The 20,882-nt window shown below is 41.9% G+C and overlaps 1 protein-coding gene across 4 annotated transcripts in view; it reads right to left on the bottom strand.

The window, feature by feature from the left end:
• LOC134347278 (nipped-B-like protein) overlaps positions 1-20,882 on the bottom strand; it is a 518,044-nt gene that overhangs the window by 356,370 nt on the left and 140,792 nt on the right. For 3 of the 4 annotated variants that reach the window (XM_063049675.1, XM_063049673.1, XM_063049672.1), the window contains exons 4-7: positions 18,674-18,804; positions 17,403-17,514; positions 11,908-12,062; positions 11,100-11,225 (exon numbers count right to left, since the gene is read on the bottom strand). In XM_063049675.1, coding sequence (XP_062905745.1) covers positions 11,100-11,225; positions 11,908-12,062; positions 17,403-17,514; positions 18,674-18,804 — 524 coding nt within the window. The remainder of the gene's footprint in view (positions 1-11,099; positions 11,226-11,907; positions 12,063-17,402; positions 17,515-18,673; positions 18,805-20,882) is intronic. The other variant, XM_063049674.1, reaches the window with a different exon arrangement.

Raw genomic sequence — 20,882 nt, forward strand, 5'->3', positions numbered from 1 at the left:
CTATTTCTATCTTTGAGATCTTTTTTTTCCCTTCAAAGTTCTTTAAGACCCTGACCTGCAGTTACAAGCTGACTTTGGTTCTCTGCATAAATGGGACCCGCTCTCGGGTGCCTCACAGCCGGTCGCTTTTTGATAATGACAAGGATGCAGTCTGGAAGACTAGCATGCCTTCAGGATGCCGGATTTTCGTGGCTCTGGAGGCAGGCAGATTTAAGACAGATGCCACTGCCTGATCTGCTGTGAAGATGGAAGATCGTAAGCAATGAGCTGGCTGTGTGCCCAGATACCCAAGATCTTTGGGCACAGAGCTCAGGAAAAGTGACGCAACAGATTTTAACACCGTAAATCAGCGAGTAGTTTTGTTATGTCTTCCCCTCTCACTGTGAAACGGGGACACCTCTTTTTCTTTTATTAGGGCAAGAGAGAGCTTGTGGTATGTCGAATTATTGGGTGAATGAGTAGTCTTTGGGGTACTGGAAGCCTGTATCTTATTGACGCTTTGCTGAACGCTTGAGTGCTCGGTGGGGGGGGGGGCGGGGGTGTTTGCCATTGCTTTTTTGGTGGTGGGGGAGGAGAGGGGTCATTTCTTTGCTGCAGCTTATGCGTGGGAAGGGTAGCTAGAGGGAGTGGGGCTTTGGGATTCTATCGTTTAACTGTCATTCATTCTTTGCACTACTCCATTTTCGTGGAAGTTTACAAAGAAAAAGAATTTCAGGATGTATATTGTATACATTTCTCTGACCATTAAATATACTTATTGAAACATTTGTGAAGTTTAATATGGAGCATTGTGTGTTTTGGTCTCTTGCCTATGGGAAAGATGTAAATAAGATTTAAAGAGCACAGAGAAAATGTACAAGGATGTTGCTGAGTCTGAAGGACCCGAGTTATATGTAAATATTTAATAGGTGAAGACTTTATTCCTTGGAACGTAGAAGATTGAGGGGAGATTTAGTAGAGGTATACAAAATTATGAGGGTTATACAGAGGGTAAATGCAAGCAAGCTCTTTCCACTGAAGTTGGGTGGAGAGGTCATGAGTCAAGGGTGAAAGATGTAAACTTTAAGAGGAACATGAGTGTAAACTTCTTCACTCAGAGGGTCGTAAGAATGTGAAATGAGCTGCCATTGCAAATGTTATATGCAACTACGATCTCAACAGTTAAGTGAAGTTGGATAGGTACATGGATGGTAGGGGTTTTGGGAGCCATAGTCTCAGGGCAGGTCAATTGGAGTTGGCAGTTTAAATGGTTCAGCATGGACCAAATGGGCCAAAAGATCTGTTAAAACGCTGTACCTCTCGGTGATGATAATTTTGTAAATATGAAGATTTTGATGCAGTAGCAACAAATTAGGGAACTAAATTTTTTTTTTACACAAATTAATTTCAGTAGATTTTGACATAGTATAGTGCATAAGTAACTGATTTATATATATATCAATTCCAGGAAAATACATATCTTAAAATTGAAGCTGGAATGAAAACTGGGGCAGAGCTTCTTTGGACTCATCTGTGAAAAGAGTTTAATTTCTACCTTTAATGTCTCTTCTTTTCCTTTTCAAGGTGGATAGGGTTCTATCGAAGTCCCTGACCCACAGCTACATCAAATTTCGGCTCTTTATAGCAATGGTTCCTGCTCTTGGAGCTCACTAACTGTCCATTTCTCAATATCCCAAGGGCACAGCCTGGAAGACAAGCTCACCCTTAGGGTGCCCAGGCTCCTCAGCCCTGGACAGAGGTGATTTTACACCGGTGTCGCTGTCAAAATGTTGCGGGAGAAAACAGAATATCATGATCAGCGGTAGGAGGTCTCTGCATTTGGCGAATCAATCTCTCTCCCTCTCTCATGGTAGGGGAGAGCTTGTTACTGATTTGAGTCAGAGAACTTGGCGGGGGGGGGGGGAGAAGAGCAACACTGTAGACTTTAACATCGTAAATCAACCAGTGTTTTTCCTTGTTAGTCTCTCCTCTTGCTGTGTGACACCTTGCCTGGGGGATGAGGGGGAGAGAGGGAGGGGGGGAGAGGGAGGGGGGAGGGGGAGAGGGGGGGAGAGGGAGGGGGGAGGGGGAGAGGGGGGGAGGGGGAGGGGGGAGAGGGGGAGAGGGGAGGGGGAGAGGGGAGGGGGGAGGGGGGAGGGGGGAGGGGAGGGGGAGGGGGAGGGTGGGAGGGGGAGAGGGGGAGGGGGAGGGGGAGGGGGAGGGGGAGGGGGAGGGGGAGGGGGAGGGGGAGGGGGAGGGGGAGAGGGGGAGAGGGGGAGAGGGGGAGAGGGGGAGAGGGGGAGAGGGGGAGAGAGGAGGGAGGAGGGAGGAGGGAGGAGGGAGGAGGGAGGAGGGGGGAAGGGGGAGGGAGGGAGAGAGAGAGAGAGAGAGAGAACAAACGAATGAACGCGGGCACCTGTGGTATATGAAATTGTCAGGTGAATGATTAACTTTTGTTGTACTGCAAATCATGGTCTTTCTGGGGGAACTTTGCTCTTGCCTGCTTGGTGAGTGGAGGGCACTGATGCTTTTTGCTGAAGTAAGTGGGGGAGGGGGAGGGTCATTGCTTTGCTGCTGCTTGTGCATGGGAGGGGGGAAACTGGGCTTTGCACTGTCACTCAGTCTTTGGGGTACTCTTCTCTTATCATTGATGTCTGCAAAGAACAAGAATTTCAGGTTGTATATTGTATACCTTCTTTGATAATGGAATTATTCAACTAACACACATCACCATGCCTCTGATTTCACAGCTCCTATTGCTCATTCTCCTGATATAAAACCTCAATGGATGGGATCACCGACCAAATGACCCCAGTGCTGTATAACGTGCATCTCAAACTTGTTAAGTCCACAGAAAAACAAGCATTCTGACAAAAGCTGTGGCATGTTGGTTTCACCACTAATTATCAAAGCTATTGATATCAGGAACTGCTCAAACTTCAAGACCATAGCCCCATAAATTCCTTCACTTGTCAAGCTACACAGATACCAAAAGATGAGAAGGAAACGTGGGATGAGGTGAAGCAAAGCAGGTAGTTTCCAATATGAACACCTCGAGAAAGTTAGGAATCAAAAATAGCATGATTACTGGTAGTTTGAAAGAAAGGGCTTAAAAAGCTCAATAGCTCTCCACGCGGCCTTGGATCAGTTGGACAAAGTAAATACCTATGTCTGGATGCTGATTATTCACTATAGACTATAGTTCAGCATTAAATGCCATCATTCCTACAGTCCTGATTGAAAAGGTACAGAACCTAGGCCTCCGTACCTCCCTTCTTCATCAGGACGAAGGGTCTTGGCCTGAAACATTGACTGTTCGTTTCCACGGATGCAGCTCGACCTGCTGAGTTCCTCCACCATGTTGTGCGTGTTGCTTTGACCCCAACATCTGCACTGTATTTTGTGTTAACAATCTCTGCAGATTAGAAGTAACATTTCCACCTTGCTGACCATCAACACTGGCACTCCATAGGGATGTGTGCTTAGCCCACTGCTCTATTCTCCTTACACCCATGTATGGCTAGGCATAGCTCAAAGAGCATCTATAAATTTGCATTGTTGGCAGAATTTCAAATGGTGACGAAAGGGCGAACAGGAGTGAGACATACCAGTTAATTGAGTGGTGCCTCAAAAACACCCTTGCACTCAACGACAGCAAGATCAAAGAGATGATTGTGGACTTAAGAGTAAGGCAAGGGAACGCAAACCAACCCTCAGAGGGATCAGAAGTGGAGAGAACAAACAATTTCAAGTTCCTGGATATCAAATCTCTGAGGACTAATCTGGTCCCAGCTATAAAGAAGGCAAGACAAGGGCTATATTTCATTAGGGGTTTGAGGAGATTTGGTTTGTCAACTAAAACACTCGAAAACATCTACAAACGTACCTCGGAGACCATTTTAACTGGTTGTATCATTACCTGGTATGAAGGGGTAACTGCACAAGATTGAAAGAAGTTGCAGAAACTTGTAAAGTTAGTCGGCTCTATCATGGGTACCAGCTTCCATAGTATCCAAGACATCTGCAAGGAGCACCGCCTTAGGAGGGCGGCATCCATCATTAAGGATCTCAACCACCTGGGGCATGCCCTCTTCATATTGTTATCATCATGAAGGAGGTGCAGAAGCCTGAAGGTACATGCTCAATGATTCAGGGACATCATCTTCCCTTCTGCCATCCAATTTCTAAGTGGACATTAAATCCGTGAACACTACCTCGCTACTTTTTTTATTACTGTTATTTCACACAAGTTATTTTAACCTAACTACTTAATAGACACATACATACTTAATGTATCTCTTTTTTCCTCTATATTCATTTGTCATTGTATTGCTGCCGCAAAGTTAATAAATTTCATGACATATGCTGGTGGTATCAAATCTGATTGATGTGTATTAATATTAGTGTTCAAATGCATTGAATCAAAATAAAACAATCCTCCTTTTTGAGAGCTCAAAATAAAGAAAAAGATATAGCATAGGTTTTCCTTTACAACTAATAGTTTTCTCTGCAAGCAGTATAGGAGTAAATTTGAGTAAAATGTCCCTCATGGAAACATAGAAATCTACAGCGCATTACAAGCCCTTCGGCCCACAATGTTGTGCCGATCACGTAATCTACTCGAGAAACTGCCTAGAATTTTTCTACCGCACAGCACTCTATTTTTCCAAGCTCTGTGCACCTATCCATGAGTCTCTTAAAAATCCTAATATATCCACCTCTATCACCGTCGCTGGCAGTGAATTCCACGAACCCACCACTCTCTGTATGGAAAAACTTACCTCTGACATCCCCCTTGTACCTGCTTCCAAGCACCTTAAAACTATGCCCCCTCGTATTAGCCATTTCCGCCCTGGGAAAAAGCTTCTGACTATCCACATGATCAATGCCTTTCATCATCTTATACACCTCTATCAGGTCACCTCTCATCCTTCGTCACTTCAAGGAGAAAAGGCCAAGTACACTCAACATATTCTCATAAGGTACACCCTCCAGTCCAGGCAACATTCTTGTAAATCTCCTCTGCACTCCACATCCTTCCTGCAGTGAGGCATCCAGAACTGAACACAGTACTCCAAGTGGGGTCTGACCAAGGTCTTATATGGCTGTAACTTTACCTCACGGCTCTTGAACTCAATCCCAACACACCACATGCCTTCTTAACAATACCATCAACCTGCGCAGCAGCTTTGAGTGTCCTATCAACATGGACCCCAAGATACTGCTGATCCTCGAGACTACCAAGAGTCTTACCATTAATATTATATTCTGTCTTCAAATTTAACCTACCAAAATGAACCACTTCAAACTTATCTAGACTGATCTTCATCTGCCACTTCTCAGCCCAGTTCTGCATCCTATCACTGTCCCGCTGTAACCTCTGGCCACCACCTAGACTATCCACAACACCCCCAACCTTTGTGTCATCAGCATACTTACTAACCCAGCCTTCTAATTCCTCATCCAGGTCATTTATAAAAATCACAAGAGAGGAGGGGTCCCAAAACAGATCCCTGCAGAACACCACTGGTCACTGTCCTCCATGCAGAATACGAGCCATCTACAACCACCATTTGCCTCCTGTGGGTAAGCCAATTCTGGATCCACAAAGCAAGGCCTCCTTGGATCCCATGCCTCCTTACTTTCTGAATGAACCTTGCATGGGGTATCTCAGGAAATACTGAAATCCATATACACTACATCCGCTGTTATACCTTCAATGTATTTTGTTATCTCCTCATAGAATTAAATCAGGTTCATAAGGCATGACCTGCCCTTGACAAAGCCATGCCGACTATCCCGAATCAGATTATGTCTCTCCAAATGCTCATAAATCCTGCCTCTCAGGAACTTCTCCAACTACTAAACAAAGACTCACTGGTCTATAATTTCCTTTCATTTCCTGCTCTCTTCTCGATTTGTAACAAACCTGGTCCAAAGCCATCAATTCCTTCCTCCAAATCACTGACATATATAAAAAAAATCAGTCCCAACACAGACTCATGGAACACCACTAGTCACTAGCAGCCAATCAGAAACAGCTCCCTTAATTCCCACTCTTTACCTCCAGCCAATCAACCACTGCTTCATTCATGCTAGTATCTTTCCTGTAATACCATGGGTTCTTATCTTGTTACCAGTCTCGTCAAAGGCCTTCTGAAAATCCAAGTACACAACATCCACTGATTCTCCTTTGTCTATCCTGTTTGTTATTTCCTCAAAGAATTCCAACAGATATGTCAGGCAAGATTTGCCCTGACAATGGCTTATTCAATCATCTGTCTCCAAGTACACCAAAACTCAATCCTTAACAATAGACTCCAACATCTTTCCAACCACTTTAGTCAAGGTAACTGCCTTAAAATTTTCTTCCTTCTGCCTTTCTCCCTTGTAAAGAGTAGAACAACATTTGCAATTTTCCAGTTCTCCAGTACCATGTCAGAATCTATTGATGCCTCTATAATATCTTCAGCTACATCTTTCAGAACCTTCAGGTGACTCTATCCTTCAGCTACATCTTTCAGAACTCATCAAGTCCAGGTGACTTATCTATCTTCAGATCTTTCATCTTTACACACTTCTTCTCCCTAGTAATAGTAATGACACTCACTTCTGCCCACTGAATCTTTTGGCCTGCTGCCAGCATCTTCCACAGTGAAGACTGGTGTAAAATACATATTCAGTTAGTTCACCATTTCCTTGTTCCCCCATTACTACTGCTACAGGATCGTTTTCCAGTGGTCCAAACACTCACCTTTTTTATACTTTATGTATCTGAAGAAACTTACCTGGCTAACGTACCTTCATATTTCATCCTTTCACACCTTATGGCTTTTTATTGCTTTCTGTTGGTTTTAAAAAGTTTCCCAATCTTCTAACTTCCCACTAATTTTTGAACTAGTATATGCTCGCTCTTTGGATTTTAGCCTTGACTTGCCTTATCAGCCACGGTTGTGTCATCCTGCCTTTGGAGTACCTCTTATCTACCCTGCATCTTCCGAATTGCTCCTTGAGACTCCAGCCATTGCTGCTCTGCTGCCGTCCCTACTAGTGTCCCTTTCCAATCAACCTTGGTCTGCAACTCTCTTATGCCACTGTAATTCCCTTTACTCACTGTAATACTGATACATTTGGCTTTAGATGCTCCTTCTCAAATTTCAGGGTGAATTCTAACATATTATGATCACTTACTCCTTTACCTTAATCTCTTTAATCACATCTGGTTCATTGCACAACACCCAATCCAGAATAGCTGACTCCCTAGTGGGCTCAACAACAAGATGTTCAAAAAATGCCATCTCATAGGAACTCTGGAAATTCCCCCTCCTGTAATCCAGCACCAACCTGATTTTCCAATATCTAATTGCATATTGAAATCCCTCATGACTATTGTAACATTGTCCTTTTGACATGCCTTTTCTATTCTGTTGTAATTTGTAGCTCATCCTGGCTACTGTTCGGAGGGAAGCCTGTGTATAACTCCCATCAGGGCATCTTTACCTTTGCTAAAGGCTCGAAGGGCCGAATGGTCTACTTCTGCACCTATTGTCTAATTCTACCAACAAGGATTCTTCATCTTTCAATCCTATGTCACCGAAGGATTTGATTTCTTTCTATCAACAGAGCCATGCCACCCTCTCTGCCTGCCCTTATGATACAATATAGATCCTTCAGTGTTAAGCTCCCAGCTATAGATTTTCTTTCAGCCATGACTCAGTGATGCCCACGTCAATTTCTAACTGTGCTTCAAGATCATCAACCTTATTCCATATACTGCATGCATGCAAATTCAACATCTTTAGTCCTGTGTCCGTCAGCCCTTTAGATTGTCATCTTTTTGCACTGCAATTCATCCCACTGACTGCTATTCTGCCCAATCATCTGCCTGTCCTTCATGACAGTCTCACTACCTACTGCCTCCACCTGTAAACCAACAGCCCTATCACCGGTTCCCAACCCCTTGCCAAATTGGTTTACATCCTCCCCAATAACTCTAGCAAACCCGCCTGCAAGGATATTGGTTCCCCCCTTAGGTTCAGGTGTAACCTGCCCCTTTTCTTCAAGTCGTACGTTCCCCAGAAGAGATCCCAATGATCCAGAACTCCGAAACCCTGCCCCCTGCAACAGTTTCTCAGCCACACATCCTATTCTTACCCTCACTGGTCCCTAGTACATGCAGCAATCTAGAGGTTGCTACCCTGGAGGTCTTGCTTTTCAGCTGTCTACCTAGCTCCCTCAATTCTCTCTTCAGCACCCTTTTCCCATATGTTACTGGTGCCAATATGTACCAAGACTTCAGGCTACTCACCCACCCTCTATAGAATGTTGTGGCCCCAATCCAAGATGTCCCTGACCTGGGAGACAACATACCATCTGGATGTCTCTATCGCAACCACTCCTCTAACTGTGGAATCCCCATCACTTTCACAGTCCTCTCCTCACCCGTCCTTCTGAGCCACAGCGTCAGAGACCCAGTCACTGCGGCTCCCATCCCCTAGTAGGTCACCCCTCTCAAAGGTATTGAAAATGTTAAATTTATTATTGAGGGGAAAAGCCATAGAGGTACTCCGTACTGGCTGCCATTTACCTTCCTTCTTCTGACAGTCACCCATTCACCTCCCTCCTCCTACTTGACTACCTTCCTGTAGCTCCTATCCATCAGCTCCTCTGTTTCCCATACGAGCTGAAGGTCATCAAACTGCAGCTGTAGTTGCTTAACAGGTTCTCTGAGGAGCTGGAGGTCTCTGAGAATTCCCACATCTCACACAAAGAAGAAAATACAGCCCCGGAACCATTCTCATGGCTCTAACTATGCACTAATAGATAAAGAATGAAGAACAAAGAAGATGAAACTCACCAAATACTTACCTCACCCAATCCTGTTCTCACCGAAGCCTGATGAGTCAAAGCCTCCCTAATCTAACCATGGTCTACTCTCACAAATGGCCACTTCACTTGCCGCTGCTTTATTTTTATTTGCCCTTGCTAATGAATAGTGACTGCACCACCAAAAATAGCCAAAATCCCACAAAAGCTTCCTTTGTAAATCTTTCTCTCCCGGACCTGCGTGAGGCCTCCTATGCTGATTCAACTGTGACTCACCTGTGAAATCCTGCAAAAACTCCTTTCTCAAATCTCTCTCCATGAGGCATCCTCCCTGATTTGACTGTGAATAAGACACCAAAATCCCACAAAAGCTTTTTTTTTTTTAAAAAGTCTCTCTCTCTCCTCCGGATCTGCATGAGGCCTCCTCTGTCAATTTCAATTTCACTGGAAGTGCACCACTATAAACCCATGAAAGCTTTTAAATCTCTCCCAAACCCCACCCCTGCGTCAGGCTCCTCCACAAATTTGACTGCAATTGCATGCCGAAAAATGCCGAAATCCCACAAAAGCTCCTTTTTTTAAATTCTCTTTTTCCTGGACTAGTATTGGCAATGGCCAAGTGGTCAAGGTGTTCGTCTAGTGATCTGAAGGTCGCTAGTTCGAGCCTTGGCTGAGGCAGCGTGTTGTGTCCTTGAGCAAGGCACTTAACCACACATTGCTCTGCGACGACACCGATGCCAAGCTGTATGGGTCCTAATGCCCTTCCCTTGGACAACATCGGTGACGTGGAGAGGAGAGACTTGCAGCAGGGGCAACTGCTGGTCTTCCATACAAACTTGCCCAGGCCTGGTCTCACGAGACTAATGGGTGCCTATTACTATTTTCCTGGACTTATGAAATCCTACGCCAATTTGACTATTCGACTGCACCACCGAAAGATAGTTTTAATTATATAATGTATCCATGCCATAAGCTCACTTGGAATGTGTTACTAACCATGAGTTTGCTTTTCATTACATCTACTTGAAATATATAAAAAGATTATTCAAACTGTTGCTTTGATGCTTGTCTTACTGACAACACATTGACTTGTATTCATCAATATTAATAATTTGGCAGAGAATGCAGATGGCATCTGGATGATTTGTGGATGACAACAAAGTTGATGGCATAATGGACAGTGAAGGTAGTTATCTAAAGTTACAAGATCTTCATTAATTTGGAAAGTGGGCAAAGCAATGGCAGATGCAATTTAAAATTGGATAAGTGCAAAGTGTTTCATTTTCAAAATTAAACCAGGGCAGGACATATAAACGGCAGGGCCCTGGTTACTGCTGTTAAACATAGTCACCTGTGGATGCCTAAGTAAATAATTCCCTAAAAGTGGTGACATGGAGAGACAAAGTAGGGAAGGCAGCACACTTGCCTTCATCAATGAGAGAATCGAGTAAAGAGTTGGGACATCATGTTATAGATGTACTAGCCTTTGATGAGATTGCACCTGGAGTTCTAATCACTTTTTTGTAGGAAGGATGAGATTAACCTGGAAAGGATACAAAAAAATATTTATAAAGTTGGCTGCCAGGACAGGAGGGCCTGAGTCCCAAGGATAAACTGGATAGGTTCGGAGCATTTTTTTTACCTGGATGGGTTTGACTGGTATTTTCTCAGCATGGTAAAGTCTAAAACTAGAGAATACAGATTTAAGTTGAGAACAGAATAATTGAAAGGGGGCTTGATGGGCAAGGTTTTCCTACACACAGGGTGTAGACATATGAAACAAGCTACCAGAGGAAGTGGTAATGGCAGATACAATAGGTGGATATGGACAAACTACAGGCAAATAAGACTAGCTTAGATAGGCAATTTTGTTGGCATGGACAAGTTGGTGCTGAACAGCATGATTCTGCACTGGGCAACTCTTCAGGAATGGAACTAAGCTGAATTTTACTAGAACATTAGTTAACCAAAAGATCTCAAGGTGATTCTCACTGGCAAATGAAATTAAACCAAAGATACTCCAAAGTAAACAAGCTAATTAATGTAATGACAGGGATGTGTCAACTGCCAGGAATTTGTACTCATTTTTAAATGAAGCAGCAGTACACATTTGCAGAGAATATTCTAACTCATCAGGAGATAGAATTGGTGTGTTCCACTTGCTTCTCCTACCCCAACTAAGCTGTATACTGTAATGTCAGTTCTTGATATTGCACAAGCATTTGCCACACTTCTCCACTTATTTCATGCCCTGCTAGAATTATGCAGGACAACTGAAATGGTGCATTCTTTACCTAATGTGGAAGTTGACTGCTGTTGCTGAGGAGAAGGCTGAGTCTGGACTATCAGACAGGGTTGCACAGGTCTCTGAGGACTCCCAGAATATGTAGGACCTGATACCAGAGGGGAACCATGCAACTCTAAGGATGGAAAAACAAGAATTCAGAACTGAGCAAGAATTATGACCCATCTCATTCTTCTCTCACCCACCCAGCCCAGAAAATTTCACCTTAAATGCAGGTAGGAAGAATATTGTTTACTCCAAAATAAGTCTTGCTAAAATTGGGCTTCTTTATTGTATCTTCTTGTTGATTCAGACAGCACAGCGAAGACAGGCTTCATAGGAAGAAACAGCCTTGCTGAGAAGTGGGAGGAAGCAGTCATGGGGAGAGCTTTTAACCAACTCTAAGAGAATTTGTAGATGAAGAGAAAACACACCAACTCTATGGAAACATGGATTTTGTATGTGGGGCTTATGGGAGCCTTTCAGAAGGTCCATCTCATCCAACTGTGTGATCCTTAAGGTTCATTTACACACCGAATACCTCCTATCTGGAAAAGCGCCATGAATGTACCATTACTTTAGTATCAAGAGTTAATCAAGTATGAGGTGGTATCCAACCCATCTAGAATCCTGGTTAGGAATTCATTTTCCATCATAAAATTTTTAATTTGTGCAGGCAGATAACCCAAAGATTCTAAACAGCGGTGCAATGTGGGAAAACAGTTCCTACTGATCGGTTGTGGAGTAACAATGCATTTGTATTAACACATACATGCTTGCATGTTACTAAATATAACGAAAATTCTCTCAGTGCTTACCTTGCTGAATTTGCTGATGCTGTGTGTAGCTTGGAGGATGCTGTGGATATTGGATGTAACCAGGAGGGCTCTGGGGAGCATATGGACTGGGCACAGGACTGTTCTGTTGAGTCATGTATCTGTTGGTAGAACTTGACTGAGGTGGTGCAAACCGACTGTAGACAAATAGAAAACATTGTTTACCCAAATTCCCACATTTATGCAGCTCATCCATAGCAAGCAGCTGCAAAATCAAATAGCAAGTGGTTTTGTCTTCATAAAACAATAACTAGTTCAAAGTTCACTATTCACTGCTGAACTCTTTCCTCTGCTATTTACATTACCTCTCTTCACTGTATTGATGCATTGCTCTCAACTGACTAAGAACGAGATGATCTCAGCTACAAAGTTAATTGGAGAAGATGCTATTGATATTCTCTTTGGAACAAAGGTGGTTGAAAAAAGACAAGATCAAGGCACATTTAAAAAAGCTAACCGGAGAACTACTGCCCCTCCCCACTACCAAATGCTCAACAATTAAAGGACAGATTCACTCTCTGTAACATGAAGAAAGAATTGGATAACAGAGGGATTCAGAGTCAAAAGTTTTACTCTGCTAATAGCTGGCATCGACTTTATAGGTTAAAAGCTCATCTCTTGTACTCTCGACAACTCCATTTCTCTGCAAGAGGACCCCTTTTCTCCACATCCTTATCTCAATAACATCGAGCTAGCTATAAGGTGATTTGTCTGCCTATTTCAGGCTAAACTATTCTCTGAACTTCTATACGATGACTGGTACAAGTTAACTTAGCCAACATAGGAAATATATCTTTGTCTCTTCCATAAAGTCCATGAATACTGCTTACTTCAAAACATTAACTACCAAAAGATAGCTGCTGTAATTTCACAACTTCTGCACTATTAACCACTCCAGAATTTTTCAAATAAAATAGTGTTAGTTGTTTTATTCAGGCTAAGCTCAGCATAAAAATAAATAACATAATTTGTTTTTACCATACCCATCAAATCAAAAAGATGGGAAGAAACAAAGCTGCACATCTTGAACCTTTAATTATGAGGGGCAGCAGGAATAAGCCAGCCTGTGAGTCTAATGTCAGGAGGCCACTAAGCTTTAGGGGCAATTCTGTCATTCTACATTATCATAGCTGATTTCTGATACAAATCGTAAAAGTCAGAACAACTCCTGAAGTTTCAAAAGTAGACACCAATATCCTACAAGGGACTTTATAAAATTTGTCTCTTGAAATCCAAATAACAAACACCTACAGAAATGCCCTAAGCAATATTTCAATTACCTCTCCAAAAGTATCCAACTTTGTTAAGTTAGCTCATTACAAATCTGTACTCAGCCTCACTGATCAACTGAAAAACCACTAAGAGTTCAGCCACTCCATGATTAATTAAACACCATTTCCCAACAAGAAATGTTAGGTTTCTTTCTCTCACTTAGTTACATAAGAGGGAGACATCCTGTTTACAAACTGAGATGAGTGCTCTCAAAGAGAACTTCTACTGAGACCAAGTGCATTGCTCTCACTTTCTTCCTACAGAGCCATTTGGTATCACTAACCTTCAATGTTTTGTTATTTCTAAAACTAGCTGGACTCAAGTACTTCCACTTGGGGTTTCAATCTTATTAAATTTTTTTTTAAATCAAAATACTGTAAATTCAACAAACCACAGTAAACCATATATTTTCTTTAAACTTCAGATTTTCAGCATATTTGCCTTTATCCAAGTTGCATCTAGTCAGATTGTGATCAAGTTGCAGTCCGTCTGAAATTTTGTAAAGAAATGGCCATTGGCTTCCGCACCCAGCAGAAAGTGCACCATAGTTTTAGAAAGGTTTACATTTAAGTCAGGATGAAGGATTAAATTTAGTTGTTCCTGGACAAGTCCATATTGAAGTACCTCACTATAAATCAAACATGAGCAGTAGACGCCACCAGGGATGGTGGGCACTTACTCAATGAGATTGAAATTTAAATGTATCAGGGGTTTAAATGATGCTAAGCAATTTTAAGTGGCTAAACAGCAGTTTACCAGATATTTCTGAAAGACTTTCAGTGGAGTTTCAAAGACACAGGTAGTAAGAGAATGAATGTCTTTTCATTAATATATATAAAGTATGGAAGGCAGATGATAAAGCCTGAGCAAGCAGCAGGCAATGAACGTATAATCAGAGTCTATGAGACTCTAGTGGGGAGTGATGACTGGTAGGGAGTGTGAGTGATGGGGAGGGCTTAAATGCAGAGAATGCAAACTAAGTGAAACCATGTCACCAAATGGTAAATTTTATAAAGGGGAGGCAACACACTTTTGTTGTAATGTGATATAGAAGCAGGAAACATGCACATCTGTTTATCTGCTTGGTTATGCATGTTCCATGTATAAAGCTGGTATAGGTCAAATGTGATGATACGAGACTGTGATTCTATGAATACTGCCTCGCAACCGGGAAAAGAATCTTGAAACGCAGCCCTAAACAGTTTACAAAATCTCAAAGCATTTTTCTTGTACATTTCCAATAACATTGCATGGGTCCATTCCACGCACTCAAGACTTGAGAATTTGAGAGACTACTCCAAAAGGGGTTTAAATCTTATTCTTGTTAACCAAAGTGGTGGCAGTGGTGGTGGTGGGAACAGAATGGTGCACAGCTCCATTATGTAAATTTGTACAGTGAAAAGTATTCATCAGAAATAAACTTTCAAAAAAAAAACAATCAAGGGAATTACACTATTGAATTATAAAAGTCATTAGAGGGAGTTTGAGAAAGAAAAACAAGTCCTTAACTCTCTGACAATGTAAACATAGTAAATACAAAAACATTTAATGGAATTGTCTGTGTGCAGCCGAAGGAAGCAAAACTTTTGTTCACACCCCCTCCCAGTTGTCACTAAAGAAAAATCTACAGTCACTGAACTCAGGAGAATCTGCAAGCTTGACCAGAATCTTCAGGGGGGGTAGCCAAACTTTGAAAGTTGATGAAACCTTAGTTCCATCTAGAGGCTTAACTGCAAAGATAGGAGTAAGGGTGTTTGACAAGTCTAAGAAACACTTTTGAGGAGATTATCAGTAGGGTAGATTTTTGGGTCAGTGAAGGATGATAAACTGTCCTCAGGTTTTCAGATTACCACATCGTTATTACTGAGGCAACACAGATAGGTACTGGGTCCTCAAAAAATCTAAGATTCATGCTGATGACTTTTATAAAAAGGCATAACATATCTAGGTTTCTGATATGACAAAACCAAGTGGGAAGTGAGCTGTAAAGAGGCACAGAAGCTGCAGAGGGTCACAGGGAGGTTAAGCAAGCATACTAAAAGACAGCAAATGTATAATGTGGGAAATCAAAGGTTACTTATTGTGGTAATAGAACCTTGCAAACTCTGATGCTCAGAAAATAGGGTGCACAAACTTTGAGATGCAGAAAGATTCAGGAACATATTAAAAGCCTGATGATACCGTGTCTTTTATTTTCCAGGGCACCGGAATAGAAAAAGAGAAAGTCTTGCTGAGGTTTTATAGAGCTTTGATGAAACAACTTCTGGTCTCCACATCCGTGAATGAATATGCAATTTCTTCTTCACAGGACAGGTCCAAGACTGGCCTACATGCACTAAAGTGCACAAGGGCAAAGTGAACTCAGATATACGGGATCAGAGAAGGTAGATACCAAAAGGTTTTCTGCATGGATGCGCATCAGGAAGCTATAAGGAATGAGGAAGGAGACATGCAGGCCCCAACACAGAGTTTTAAATATTAACTAGCCACACAAAGGTACTGAATGACAGGAGGACAGTAGATGTTAAACCTTTAAACATGAGGGGGTACAAGAATAAACCAGGTAATTACAGAACTGTGATCCTGTGAGACTAATGTTAATGGTATGGAAGCTACTGGAAAAAAATCTGAGGCTCATTATTAATCTATACTGGAATGACTGGGATTAATCAAAGCTAGTCAGGGGGATTTTGTTATGAAGAGGACCTGATCAATGACTAAAAATGCATTATGCATAATAAAAAGCAATGTTGTCAATGAAGTCCACATAGACTTCAGTAAGACCTCGACAAGGTCCCACAAGGACCACTGCAGTGACAGGTCAGAGCCCAAGAAATCCAGGTCATATCGATAAACTGGATCCAAAGCCCCAAAGCTGATTGGAGATAGAAACCTGTGGTAAAAGGTTTTTGTATGATGATTGGTGTACCAAGCAATGTGCTGGGACCCCTACTGCTTTACATTACCGATTCTGTCAAGTATGTCAAGAGATATGATCATTAAGTTTGCAAATCATAAAGAATATTGATGATGTTCATAACGAGGGCATTAGTAGCCTACAGGATTATACCGCCTTATGACAAGATGGGCAGAGCAACGGCAGGTGGAAATTAATCCTGCTAAGTGGGAGGTCATGCATTGAGATGACACGCACAATGAATGGGAGGACATGAAGAAACACTGAGGAATTGAAAGACCCACATGTATAATATATAGATTCCGCAAAGCAGCAGCACAGGCAGATAAAAGTGACATAGGCAGCATATGGGACACATGTGGCGGCTGGGGCACACAGACTGAGGTTAGGAAACAATTTTATAAAGTAGTTCTTAGGCCATAGCTGGAGCACTGAGTTGTTCTGGTCACCACAGTTTAAGGAGAATGTAGCTGCACAGGAGGAAAGGCAGAGGAGATTAACCAGGTTGTCTCAATGGAACATTTCAGTTTCAAAATAACAGGATAGGATGGATGTGTTTTCAAAGGGAAGGAAGCTGGCAATTCTGATAGAGGTATACAAAATTATGAGAGACATAGGTAGACAATAGGAAAATCATTAGTTTTAGACACCCATGCAATGAGGAATTATTTCCTACTGACATTGGATTAAAGTAATGGATAAAGAGTCAGACTTAGAGCAGATCTGATTTTTTTTTTTAACCCAAAAGATAGTTGGAAGCACTGTGAACTATGTAAACAGGAGCTCTCAAGTACTTGGAAAGTTGAATGCCAAAGCCTAGAAGGCTACAGAAAATGTGATGGGCCATGCGATTAATACAGATAAGCACTTGATCTTTGAGAAGAACACAGTGGGCCAAATGGCCTGTCTCTGTGCTGTATGGCACTCTAGTTGGATAATAAGGGGGTGGGAATGGTGTACTGCTGCCTTTCTGAATAAGTGGGGGGTGAAGGTCAGCTTTTTGAACTGAATGTTATAAATCGATGGAAGTCATGCCCAGTTGTCACATGTATTCAAGGCCAGGATAAGGTGATTTTTGGATTGTTATGGGGACCTATCAGGCAAGTGGATGAGGTGGAGGTTCAGCTATGATTGTATTGATTGATGGAGCTGGCTCAAAAGGGCCATGTGGCTTGCTCTGTTTCTATTATTCATGTTATGAATGAAAATTGCACACAACCATTAAAATGTAATTTTTTAAATAAGTCACTATAAGACCTGGAGATTCTAGTGTCATGATGCACATTACCTGGAAGGACTGTGTGAGATTGTGGACTGCTGAAATGTGGAGGATGCAGGGCTTCCGTGAATTGAATTCTGGGGTAATTTGTACTGTTGGATGATCTGTTGCTGCATGATACCTGAAACACAGCATGTTCATACAGTGAAGCCACACAAACTCTCAATTATAAAGTACCTTTCATGACCTCAGGATGTCCAAAACAGTTTTAATCCCAGTGCATTACATATAGCAATGGAATTATGCATTTTGCAGGAAAACTAGGCAACCAATTTGTACATTGCACAATCCGAAAATCAACAAAGTGCTTTAATGAAGGATAAATATTGTCAGGACATTAAGAACTAATCTTATGTGATTTTTTTTAAATAAACAGCTTCAGAGAGGAGACTGTCAACATATGATTCAACTCTTAAAACAAAATGATGATGAAACAGGGCTTCTTTTTTTGTTCACATCGGCAATGCTGGTCAAGCCAGCAATTACTGCCCTGGAATTAAATAGCCATTTAGGTCTGGAGCCATCAGCCATACTGGATAAGATCCATTTGGCTTCCCTCCTTAATGGACATCAGTGAACAAGTTTTTGACAATTCAGTAGATTTTATAGCACAATCTAAAATTCCCCAACTAGAATTTGCATCTCCAGATTGTTACTCCCATTCAGTCAACAGCCACATGCTAGGGAGATTATTAAAAATCCAACAGTAGCAGTCCCCACAGATTTTCCCTACGGCTTGGTTGTGCTAATCAGAATTGCAATTTACTTTTTTTAAAACTGGTGCTAAATTATGTGCCACATTAAGTTAAAGTAATTTTAAATCCACAGGAATTTTCCAATTCCAACTATGCAATGTCTTAACAAGTGATTAATTTAACAATGTTCAAATGACCATGTGTCCCCTTGTTATATCTGGTATCATCATCTGGGCAGACCTCAGAGAGCTGCTCATTCAGCAGCTAACTTCAAATAATCAAGGTTAAATTTTGCACAAACCCCTCTCATTGATATAACTACTAATTGACCCCATTCTTTGAAGACTAAAGACAGTTAAAAGTTCCATTCCAAGGTGTACAAAACAGTGAAATTTCATTCCCAATTTAGAAATAAGAAATGCTACATAAAGGTTTTTAATTATTCAGCATGTCTGAATAATTAATGATGAAAAATTGAATTACTGAATGGAATCACCAAAATTCCTAATTAAAATCCTAAGCACTGAAAAATAGTTTCATTGAATCAGCAACATATCCAGAGTTTTCTCTATATAAACTACTCACCAGTTGGCACTGCATATCGGTTCTGCATGCTTTTCTCCCTGAAGACATTGGGATTTCTGGCCAACACAGCCTGCAGAAGAACTGGAATATCACCCTCTGGATCATCACTGCCAAGGTTATCCTTCAGCTCTCTATAAACAAGAACAAATCCCTTTAAACAATTTATCTTTCAATTTTACTTTTACTATTTTTTTTTAAATAATAGTGATACATTAGAATACGGATTCCCAACTTTTTTTTTATGGCATGGACCCCTGCAATTAATCGAAGGGTACATGGACACCAGGTTGGGAACCCCTGCCTTAGAACAGCAAATTCTACGGACAAAATTAACTGCATTTGTCCTTTGTCCGGCAGTTAAGTAAACTCAGGAAGTAGTAAATTTGTGGGTGCCACACAAATTGTTGATGTCATGGGAATTGAATGTTATGGAGTCTCAGCGACAGAAATAGCCCCTTCAGCCCATCGAGTCCATGGCAAACTATTTAAAGTACCTATTCCCATTGACCTGCACCGGGAATAGCTTCCATACATGTATCATCTATGTTCCTATCAAAACTTCTCTTAAATGTTGAAATTGAGCTCGCACGCACCACTTGTGCTGCCTGAGGTCCCACCCAACCTCAGTGGAAAAAGCCTGCTTGCACTTACCCTATCTATACCCCTCATAATTTTGTATACCTCTATGAAATCTCTCATTCTTCTATGTTCCAAGGAATAAAGTCCTAACCTATTCAATCTTTCCTTACAATTCAGGTTCCCCAGACGCTGCAACCTCCTTATATCTTTTGTTGTAGCCTTTCAACCTTACTTACTTCTTTCCTGTAAGGAGATGACCAAAACTGCAGATAATAATCCAAATTATGCCAGATTACAAAATGATCTACATCAACTGCAGAGTGACCCAAAGGATGCCAGATGGAATTTAACTCAGACAAGTGCTAAATGTTGCATTTTCCAAGGCATTCCCCAGGGCAGGCACATCTCAGTGAATGGTGGGGTTGCAGAGGATACATACAATCTGTAGCCACCTCATCAGGTATATTTGTACACTAGCTCTTTGATGTAAATTTCTAATCAACCAACCATGTGGTAGAACTCAATGTATAAAAGCGTGGTCAAGACCAAACATCAGAACCTCCTGGGATTTTCACACACAAGTCTCAAGTTTACAGAGAATGGTGCGAAAAACAAGAAACATCTAGCAAGCTGCAGTTCCGTGGGTGAAAACACCTTGTCAATGAGAGGAAAATAGCCGAACTGGTTCAAGCTGAAAGGAAGGTAAGAGTAACTCAAATAAACATGTGCCACAACAGTGGTGTACAGAAAAGCATATGTGAATACACATATCACTGAAACTTGAAGCAGCAGAGAACCACACAAGGTTCCACTCCTGTACCTAATAAAAGTGGCAGTGAGTGTATAACATTGAGACCTAAACGTACAAGTACCTAGTTTACTGACACAGGTTCATCTGATGAAGAACATGTTTATCAGTCAGAGCATTGAATACAGGAGCTGGAAGATCATGTTGGGTAACTAAAATATTCTACAGGGAGCAACACACACAAAATGTTGGAAGAACTCAACAGGCCAGGCAGCATCTATGGGAAAAAGTACAGTCAACAGGACCGGAGAAAAAAGCTGAGAAGTAGATTTGAAAGTTGGAAAGACTTAGAGGGGTATTGACCAGGCGATAGGTGAAACTTGAAGCAGAAGGGATGAAGCAAACAAAGGGCTAGGAAGTTGATTGGTGAAAGAGACAGAAGGACATGGAAGAAAGAAGGGGGCGGGGGACACCAGAAGGAGGCAATGAGCGGGCAAGGAGATAACATGAGAAAGGGGTAAGGGACGGGAAATGGTGAAGGGGTGTTGGATGTCAGTATTACCATAAGTTTGAGAAATCAATGTTAATGTCATCAGGTTGGAGGCTACCCAAACGGAATATAAGCTGTTGTTCCTCCAACCTAAGTGTGGCCTTATCCTAATATCTCATTTGGAGGAGGTGATGGATGGACATATCGGAATGGGAACGGGAAGTGGAATTAAAATGGGTGGCCACTGGAAAATCCCGCTTGTTCTGGTGGACAGAGAGCAGATGCTCAGCGAAGCGGTCTCCCAATTTACGCCCGGCCTCACTGATATACAAGAGGCCACACCAGAGGTACCAAGTATAGCAAGGCCCCAGCAGACTCACAGTTGAGTAGTC

Source organism: Mobula hypostoma, chromosome 5, assembly GCF_963921235.1.
Source record: "Mobula hypostoma chromosome 5, sMobHyp1.1, whole genome shotgun sequence".
Taxonomy (NCBI): Eukaryota; Metazoa; Chordata; class Chondrichthyes; order Myliobatiformes; family Myliobatidae; genus Mobula; species Mobula hypostoma.